Below are 8895 nucleotides of genomic sequence, written 5' to 3'. Positions count from 1 at the left end.
GGAACTCACTTGGTAGACCAGGCTGGCCTCGAACTCAGAAATCCGCCTGCCTCTGCCTCCCGAGTGCTGGGATTAAAGGCCTGCGCCACCAGGCCCGGCCTCTTCTGGCTTTCTAAGGTGAATTTTAAGATAAGATCTAAGGGCTGATAAAACTAATGGTGAAAGACTATTCTAGAAACTTTATCATCTGTTCATGTAAAGACAATGAACTATGAAAACATCTGTGAAGACCCAAATCAGACAACAACAATAAATAACAACAAACCACCAGTGTAGTTTAAAGTAGCAAATAAAATGAAGCTAACAACTGGCTTTGAAAGAAAAGCAGGGGGCTGGAGAGATGGCTCAGAGGTTAAGAGCACTGACTGCTCTTCCGAAGGCCCTGAGTTCAAATCCAAGCAACCACATGGTGGCTCACAACCATCTGTAATGACATCTGACGCCCTCTCCTGGTGTCTGAATACAACTACAGTGTACTTATATATAAAAATAAGTAATAAATAAGAAAGAAAAGCAGGTGCTGGGACAGATAGGCCATGGAAAGAGGTTTTGATTTTGAGTACAAAAGCTATGAAAAGTTCATTTTAGGCAGGATGGAAATTCATTATTTCAAAAAGACTCCTTACTAGCTAGCTAAGTATGGGGGCAAATGAATGCCTGCAATCCCAACAATACTCAAGAGTCAGGACCCCCACTGAGACATGAGGCACCTGAGTTAAGAGGTGAGCTTGTGGTACTAGGAAAGACACTAAAAGCACAGGGGCTGGAGAGATGGTCCAGTAGTTATGGCAGTGGTTCTCAACCTTCCTAACGCTAGAGACAATTTCAGCTAAGATCCTACATCTTCTGAAATCATTACTCAGACTAAAAGATTCAATGAAGAATATATTTACTCATTTAAAACCTGAATTGACTTGGGGCAACATGAAAAACCACATAAAGGAATGATTACTTAAAATGACAATAAAAAGCCAGGCATGGTGGTGCATGCCTTTAATCCCAGCACTCAGGAGGCAGAGGCAGGCGGATTTCTGAGTTCAAGGCCAGCCTGGTCTACAAAGTGAGATCCAGGACAGCCAGGGCTACACAGAGAAACCCTGTCTCGAAAAACCAAAAAAAAAAAAAAAAAAGCCAATAAAAGAGAAAAAGAATGAAAGAAAAAAAGCCAGCAAATGAAAAGTACCCTTTCCTTTCAGTTTTAGAGATAGAGCACCTGCAGTTCTCACCTAAAAGACCTATAGCTAGATTTTTATTAGAGAATAAAAAGTAAACCAGTGTATTAAAAATATATAGGTTGAAAAATATATTTAATAACAACAAAAAGCAAATGCAAGGTGGTGGTTAACACACATCTTTAACTCCAATACTTACAAGCCAGAGGCAGGCAATCTCTCTGACTTTGAGGTCAGCCTGGTCTACAGAGCAAGTTCCAGGACAGGTAAGACTACACAGAGAAATCCTGTCTCAAAAACTAAAAAGAAAAGATGTATTTAAAAGGCTTAATATGGGGAAGGGGATAGGGGTGTGGAGGGGAAACTGGGAAGGAGGTAACATTTGAAATGTAAATAATCAATAAAAAAATGGGGAAAAAGGCTTAATAGTCTACAAATAAAAACAAAGTTTTAAAAATAAATCTTAGGGTTCTGGGGAGAAGGTTTACTTGTTCCCAGCACCCACATAAAAGTCACTTGTATCTCTCAAAAACAAAACAACAAAAAAAGAAAACTAAGACAAAATCAATACGACAACTTAGTCAAAACCTGGGTAGCTGGCTACTGCTGTTGCTGTGCCTAAGGGACATGATATCAAACCGCCTTTCTAAAAATCTGTTTATGCCATAGATCAGTGTGCTTTCAACCTTGGCCAGAAGCTTTCTCTGATGGGCAGTAATTTAAAAAGTGACTCAGAACCAAATAAATGCTAAGAATAAATGACATGGATGCTCAGCTCCAAATGCAACATCTGTATCACCCCCTCAAGGCTTAGAGAACAGAATGCTGTGGAAGAAGGGGAGGGAAGAATATAAGCTCCAGGGGATATACAGGAGGACTGTGAAATGCCCTTTTGGACACTATATGGCTACTGTACTCACAAAGAAACAGTAACTGTGTTACCTGCCTAAGATCAAGCCACTCAAAAGTACCTCATGGATGGGGCATGAACTTACAGGCCTCATTCTTAGCTAAGGAGTTACTGGCATTTTACAGGTGCTGGGACAGAGGGAGTCAATGTCCTTTCAGGGTATGACTACTGGTAAGTTGCCTAAATTAAGATAGGTGGGAAAGTTTCATACCATCAAATCTTAGTGCATCTAGACAGCACTAACTGGACTCAGTGGGTCACTGAAAAAAGGATATGTGAAGTTGGGAACATCTTAGAAGGGGTGAGGGAGAGGGAGGAGTATGTTTGGGTATAATTTATTAAGAAACAAAAAAAACAGTGGTGGCAACACATGCCTTCAATCCCAGCACTTGAGAGGCAGAGACAGGTAAATCTCTTGAATTTGAGGCCAGCCTGGTCTACAGAGTTTCAAGATGGCCAAGGCTGCACAGAGAAACCCTGTTTCCAAAAACCAAAACAACAAAAAGAAAAGGTTTCTTCAATGGAATTCTATCAAACACATTCCAGGGCAGGCCCGACAGCCGAGTAGTTAGCCACCACAAACAGAATCATGTTTTATGGTGCACCTTTTGTTTTGTTATTTATTTATCTATCTTACTGGTTTTGACTCTTTTGATTTAAAAAGAAGATATATTTATTTTATATCTGTGAGTACACTGTTACTGTCTTCAGACACACCAGAAGAGGGCATCAGATCCCATTACAGATGGTTGTGAGCCCCATGTGGTTCCTGGAAATTGAACTCAGGACCTCTGGAAGTCAGTGCTCTTAACCACTGAGCCATCTCTCCAGCCCTTTGTTTTTGATGGTGCATAAAATAAAAGAGTATGTGAAGTTGAGTGGTGGGGAGGATCTGGATGGTTGGGGAAGGGCAATGAATACGATCAACATGTATAAAAATTGAAATAAGGGCTGGTGAGATAGCTCAGTGGGTAAGAGCACCCGACTTCTCTTCCAAAGGTCCGGAGTTCAAATCCCAGCAACCACATGGTGGCTCATAACCATCAGTAACAAGATCCGACGCCCTTTTCTGGAGTGTCTGTAGACAGCTACAGTGTACTTACATATAATAAACAAATAAATCTTTTTTAAAAAATTGAAATAAAATGTATTACTTTACTAAGAAAAAACAACAAAAACAAAAAAACAAAAAGAAGATGATGATGATGAAGAAGGGGGCTGAAGAAGCAGTTTAAAACACTTGTTTCTTCCAGAAAGATTCAATTCCCAGCACCCATATGGTTGTTCATGATCTGTAACTCCAGTATCAAGGGATCCACTGCGCTCTTTTGGCCTCCATGGCCCCAAGCAATGCTTATGTGCAGGTAGAACATTCAAACACATAATAAAATGTTTAAGACAGGGGTGATTGGGCTGGTGAGATGGCTCAGTGGGTAAGAACACCGACTGCTCTTCCGAAGGTCCTGAGTTCAAATCCCAGCAACCACATGGTGGCTCACAACCATCCATAACAAGATCTGACTCCCTCTTCTGTGGTGTCTGAAGACAGCTGCAGTGTACTTACATAAAATAAATAAATAAAATATTAAAAAACAAAACAAAACAGGGGTGATTAAGGAAGAGATTCAACTTTTGATTTTGGCTTCTACACCCACACATGTACAAGTTCACACAAACACACACACACACACACACACACACACACACACACAGATTTTGAAAATATGGATTTCATGATTTAAGCAATATCCTGAAACATAAAGCATTCATGTTCATTCAAAGAAACTAGTAGTTTATATAACCAAATCTACCTGAATAAGTAACTCAACTAAAAAATAATAATAATAATAATGGGGGGGGTGCCAAGTCTTGCTGTATAGCTGAGGTTGACCTTAAATTCAAGATCCCCCTGCCTCTGCTTGAATTTTATGATTACAGGTACACCACCACTGCATGGCTAGAAAGAATTTTTTTTTTTTTTTTTTTTTTTTACAAATACCCTATTTCAAAATGGCATGGATCTCAAAATGTAATTCTCTAGCCTCAGTGCCAAAATTACAAGGTCATCTGTATAGTGGTGCACATTTTTAATCCCAGTACTTCGGAGATAGAGGCAGGTGAAACTCTGCGAGTTCAAGGCCAACATGGGCTACATGATGAGTTCCAAGACAGTCAGAGCTGCATAGTGAGATACAGTTTCTAAAACAAGCATACAAAAAAGAAAAGAATAAAAGTTCTTGCCGGGCGAGGTGGCGCATGCCTTTAATCCCAGCACTCGGGAGGCAGAGGCAGGCGGATTTCTGAGTTCGAGGCCAGCCTGGTCTACAAAGTGAGTTCCAGGATAGCCAGGGCTATCCAGAGAAACCCTGTCTCGAAAAACCATTAAAAAAAAAAAAAAAAAGTTCTTATAGTATAGACTTTATAGCTCTATTCCAGTGAGTGGTTTTCAAACTAATCAGCATGTAATGAATACAAATTTAAGAAGCCAGGCAGTGGTGCACACTTGTAGTGCCAAAAACTCAGGGCTGAGGTTGCAAGGAGCACTTGCAGCCCGGAATTCAAAACCATCTTGAGTAACAAGCAGGTATAAGAAAGCAGGTTCCCTAGATTCAACTCTAAAACGTTTCAACTTTAATGGTCTGAAATACAACTCAGAAATTCACAAATTTTAAGAACATTCAAACTGACTCTACTGCAAATACCCCAAAAGGGAGACTCCTTCAATGTTTTAACTAAGATCTTCAATTTGGACATATAAGTCAAACAGATTAGGTTAAATGTTTTATTCAAATTTAGGGTTCCCTATTCCTCTCAAGCTGACAGATAGTGTTTTTCTCCAGCTTTTAGCATTTCTCAAGCTTTTCCCACTAATCTGATTCAATCTTTTACTTTAAAAGCAACTTTTGAGATTAGACATTTGGTGCCTCCCCCGCCCCTCGAATCACAGTGTAGCTGGCTTTGTTAATGTTTTGAATAAAGCCCCTTAGTATCCATTGGAGAGGAATTCCAGAATACCAAGTACAGACTTGGTATTACTCTCAAGAATACCAAGTACAGGCGGCAAGTACCTTACAAAATAAAATAAAGTATTGGTATGTCAGAGTACTTATACTTAGTCCAAAGTACATATTTTATATACAGTTGTTATGCAGTATAGGTTAGGGACTAATGACAATACAACTGCAGTTTTCAAAAATCATTGATCTGGGGAAGAGAGGTCTCATGAATCCCTGGATGGCCTCAAGCTTAAGATGACCTTCAAAGTCTCATTCTCCTGTCTCCACTTTGAATGTTGGGACTATAGGCATATGCCAAGACCCCCCAGTTTATGCAGTTCTGGCCAACGAACCTAGGAAGTCATACATGCCAAGTAAGCACTCTAACCAACTTAGCAACATCACCAGGCCCTAAAAATAAAATGTTGGTCCTTAGTTGGTTTAATCCATGAAAGCAGAGAATACACTGGGAGTGGACTGTGTATAAACACCTTCTGGAACTGGCACAGAGCTCCCTGGGGAGACAGAGTTTTTAACTTTTCCTGTTTCCTTCATAGTAAGATGTAAAACCCCACCTTTTCTTACTTTCAACCTATTAGTAGGCCTTGTTTGATTTTTCCTCCCCTAAGTAAAAATGCAGCACAGTACAAAAAACAAAATGAACAGGAAATAATGAAGTTTATACTTAGCCCTGGAAAGCAGTATTTTTCTAAGGGGAGGGTGGGATGTGGGTGTCAGGCCTTATAATCAAATAAGAAACCAATTTTGTGAGTCACAAATGCATTAAAAAAAAAAATTTTATGCCTGTGCTAGAATACAAAATATATTTCTGAGTTGCAGTCAAAAGTTTCAGGACCAGCCAGACTGTAGAGGCACATGCCTTTAATCAAAAAAAGTTTCAGGACCATAACTTCTCTAATAATTCTTATTATTTGGCAGAAGGTTATTTTTTCACCTAATTCACATTCAATGATCCAATTCCAGCTCCTCTAACATCTCAAGTAGATTTACTTATTACCCATCCCCCCTTCCTTAATGCAAATGAAAATCAGGATGAGCCAAATCCTATCTGTTGTACATTTTTCATAGTGAAGTATGTGTTCTTCCTTCAGATGAGTCATCTGTGTCATGATGCACTTCAAATGGATTCTTGAAGCACCTGTCTCTCTTCAGATCCATCTGAAATTCTAAACATCCTAAAGAGACTTTGAAAATCTCATAACTTGCCACAATCCACAGAGGCCTTAGTATTAATGCATGTGGTTTGTTTCCAGATCACCTTTATTCTGACACCAAGAGTTCTGTTTTCATTAAAACATTACTTAACCCTTGAGGCTGTCTACAGAACTTTTAATTATGCATGATCTCAGTGTACTGTTTTCTCTTCTCCTAACTTCAGAAAGTATTATACTGATAACTTTCTAGGTTTCCTCTCTTCTATCTTCCCACTCAGCAATCAAAACATGAGTGCTTATGATATGAGCTGTCAGCTTTCTATTTAGTACTTATGGGTCCATGAACACAGTTTTTATGAACCTGTCTCCCACTCAATTGACTTTAATTCCTAGATGCCCATCAAGCATACCAGAGCACATCTCTTCATAGTAAGAGCCTGGTACTGGCTTACTGAAGTGTTCTGAAAAGGTAGAGAGTTACATTCAGATAATATAAAAATAGGAGGTATTTCTTTTTCCTTTTTGGAGGCAAAGTTTCTCTATGTAGTCCTTGCTGTCCTGAAACTATACAGATCAGGATGGACTCAAACTCAAAAGATCTGCCTGCCACTGCCTCCCAAGTGCTGGGATTAATGCATCCACCACCAACACAACACTAATAATTATTTCTAATGTTACGGATCTTTCATATTACATAAAATATGCAAAACAGGCTACTAAACAGTTCCGTGGGTAAAGGCACGGTGGAAGGGGAACCAACTCCAACAAGTTCTCCTCTGACTTCTGCAGGTATGCCATGGCACAAAATCTCCCCAACAAATATACATGTAACAAAATATTACAGAGAAATCACGGCACAGGATACAGAAGTAAAACACTAAGGCCTAATAAAAATGGAATAGCTTTTGCATTTCCACATGTGGTCCAGCAAACTGCGGCTTGAAATCTCCTCTCAACCTTCTTCAGCATTCTAATCTGTCACCTCTTTACGTTTTATTAAAAATCAAAAAAGCCTTCCACATCGTGGACTGTACTGTAGACTGCTTTGCTGTACTTGCCTTATGTTTTTCTCGGGGCCGTATATCCCGAAGGAGTATTAGATCGCCAGCTCCCTTTTGCCCAGTTCCTGTACCAGCAACCCAATGGCCACACTCACCAGGATAAGGCAGGGTAACCATTTCCCTCTAACATTTCCAACTAAGATGAGTATGTCTTGATCTCAACACCTGTAATCCTCTTTAAGCCAGAGTTTTTAGGTCACCCCTATCTTCCGTGACGGTCTCAGGTCTCAATGTGACTTGAGATAGACATCTCTCTACCAGGCAGTCTTTTCAGAACTTCCTAACGTCACTGTAGGGTCCCATTAACCTCCACAAGCAGCCTAACTTTCACAGGCCTCTAGGAAGGATCTGCTTTGGGGGAAACCAAGGTTCTCATACGATGGCTCTAAGTTTGGTCACTTTTATTTATGCCTACCCCTGGAGTTAATTTCCCTTCAGGAAAACGCGACTTTCCTACTGGCTCTTACACTTTCCGACTTCCCCCTTCTAAGGAACGTGTTCACCTACCACCTCGTCCTTAGCTCTCGCTTAAGCGCTCTCGCTTCCCTTGACCACCGGGCTCCTCGCCACTACTCACTTTGGGCTTTTCAGGAAGCTTCTTCCGGTTCTTCTTCTTTTGCTCCTCGCTTCTGAGATTCTTCAGCTGGGCTACGTCCTCGGGGGCCGGAGTCGGCGGGGCCGCCTCCTCCCGCTTGCGGGGCGGGCTCCTTCGCTTCTTGCGGGCGCCGGCGCAAGCCGCGGCCCAGCCGTAACCTAGAAGGAAGAGCAGCAGCAGCCCGAGAGCGCCGGTGCCCACCAGGATCACCCAGCCCGGGTACCGCTTCGGCTCTAGCCCCAGGTCGAGGCCCAACTCCGTGCGCAGAAAACCTAGGCCGACCGAGAGCAACTCCCGCAGCCGGGCAGAGCCCTCCTCGGCCTGCTGGGCCAGCTCGTCCTGCCAGCTTCGTGCAGCCATCTTCCCTCCCGTCAGAGAGACTCGCGGGATGACGCCGGGGAGCGGAGCCGCCGCTGGAGCAGTCGTGGGAGGCGACAGGGCCGCGACACCTCAGGCCGAGCGCATCGCGGCCAACCCTCACGCCGGAGTAGGGAACGGGGGGCCGCCGCCGCCACGGGGAGAGCCAAGGGTTCCCAGTCTCCGCGGCCGACCTCACGCCGCCGCCACCAGGAGGACACGGGGCGGCGGGGACGGAGTGTCTCCAGAGGCGGCCGCTAAGCGGCGTCGGGGCGCCAGCGCCAGGACCCGCTGTCCTCCCCCGGCGGAACAATGGCGGCTCCGGCCGCGATCCACGCTGCGCGCGGAGGCCGGTCGGGTCACGTGGAGGCTGTGGGCGGGGCGTGCGTCACGTGGGTGCGGTGGGCGGGGCCGGGCGGACTCTGGTCTTGGAGTGGGGTCTCCTTGAGCTGTGTGGGGTTGGCGGCTTGGGGCGACGCGGAGCTTGCGAAGCGGGAGCTAGGAACCCGACGGTGGAACTCCTTCAGGCTCGGGCGCTCTGGATGCGGAGAGGGGTTCAGGTGTGAGGCCTGCGCGCGAGCAAGGCGGCCAAACCCATCGGAGTCTGAGCCGGCTTTGCGCTCTTCCCT

At 43.6% G+C, this 8895-nt stretch overlaps 1 protein-coding gene across 4 annotated transcripts in view; it reads right to left on the bottom strand.

The window, feature by feature from the left end:
- Mtdh (metadherin) overlaps positions 1–8614 on the bottom strand; it is a 61368-nt gene extending 52754 nt beyond the window's left edge. For 2 of the 4 annotated variants that reach the window (XM_029547897.1, XM_029547899.1), the window contains exon 1: positions 7892–8614. In XM_029547897.1, the coding sequence (XP_029403757.1) occupies positions 7892–8269 (378 nt within the window). In that variant the 5' untranslated portion in view covers positions 8270–8614. The remainder of the gene's footprint in view (positions 1–7891) is intronic. The other 2 variants (XM_021216369.2, XM_029547898.1) reach the window with 1 other exon arrangement.
- Positions 8615–8895: the final 281 nt, after the last annotated feature.

This window comes from Mus pahari, chromosome 17 (assembly GCF_900095145.1).
Source record: "Mus pahari chromosome 17, PAHARI_EIJ_v1.1, whole genome shotgun sequence".
Classification (NCBI taxonomy): Eukaryota; Metazoa; Chordata; class Mammalia; order Rodentia; family Muridae; genus Mus; species Mus pahari.
The sequence above is the reverse complement of the archived record's forward strand: the minus strand, read 5'-3'. Positions and strand labels throughout refer to the sequence as shown.